Here is a 246-nt window from a genome sequence, read left to right on the forward strand (position 1 = left end):
GATGGAGCCGCATCTGCTGGAGGCGTGTGCGCGAGAGGTGCTGAACGAGCAGGCCCCCCGTGCCATGGCCGTCCTGGAGCCCCTCAAGGTCACCATCACCAACTTCCCTGCCCCGAAGGTGAGACTGCCACGGGCTGGGGTGGGAGTGGGATACCTCAAGGTCAGCATTCACCCCCCTCCTCCTCCCCAGGCACTCGAGGTCCAGGTGCCCAACTTTCCGGCCGATGAGAGCCGAGGTTTTCACAA

The 246-nt window shown here is 64.6% G+C and overlaps 1 protein-coding gene across 1 annotated transcript in view; it reads left to right on the top strand.

Annotated features, from left to right (window-relative positions):
• Window positions 1-246, top strand: part of QARS (glutaminyl-tRNA synthetase) — a gene marked incomplete at both ends in the record, with an annotated part of 5,060 nt that overhangs the window by 3,921 nt on the left and 893 nt on the right. Inside the window, 2 exon segments of the mRNA XM_010182613.1 lie at window positions 8-118; window positions 191-246. Coding sequence (XP_010180915.1) covers window positions 8-118; window positions 191-246 — 167 coding nt within the window.

Source organism: Mesitornis unicolor, unplaced genomic scaffold, assembly GCF_000695765.1.
Source record: "Mesitornis unicolor isolate BGI_N332 unplaced genomic scaffold, ASM69576v1 scaffold36414, whole genome shotgun sequence".
NCBI lineage: Eukaryota > Metazoa > Chordata > Aves > Mesitornithiformes > Mesitornithidae > Mesitornis > Mesitornis unicolor.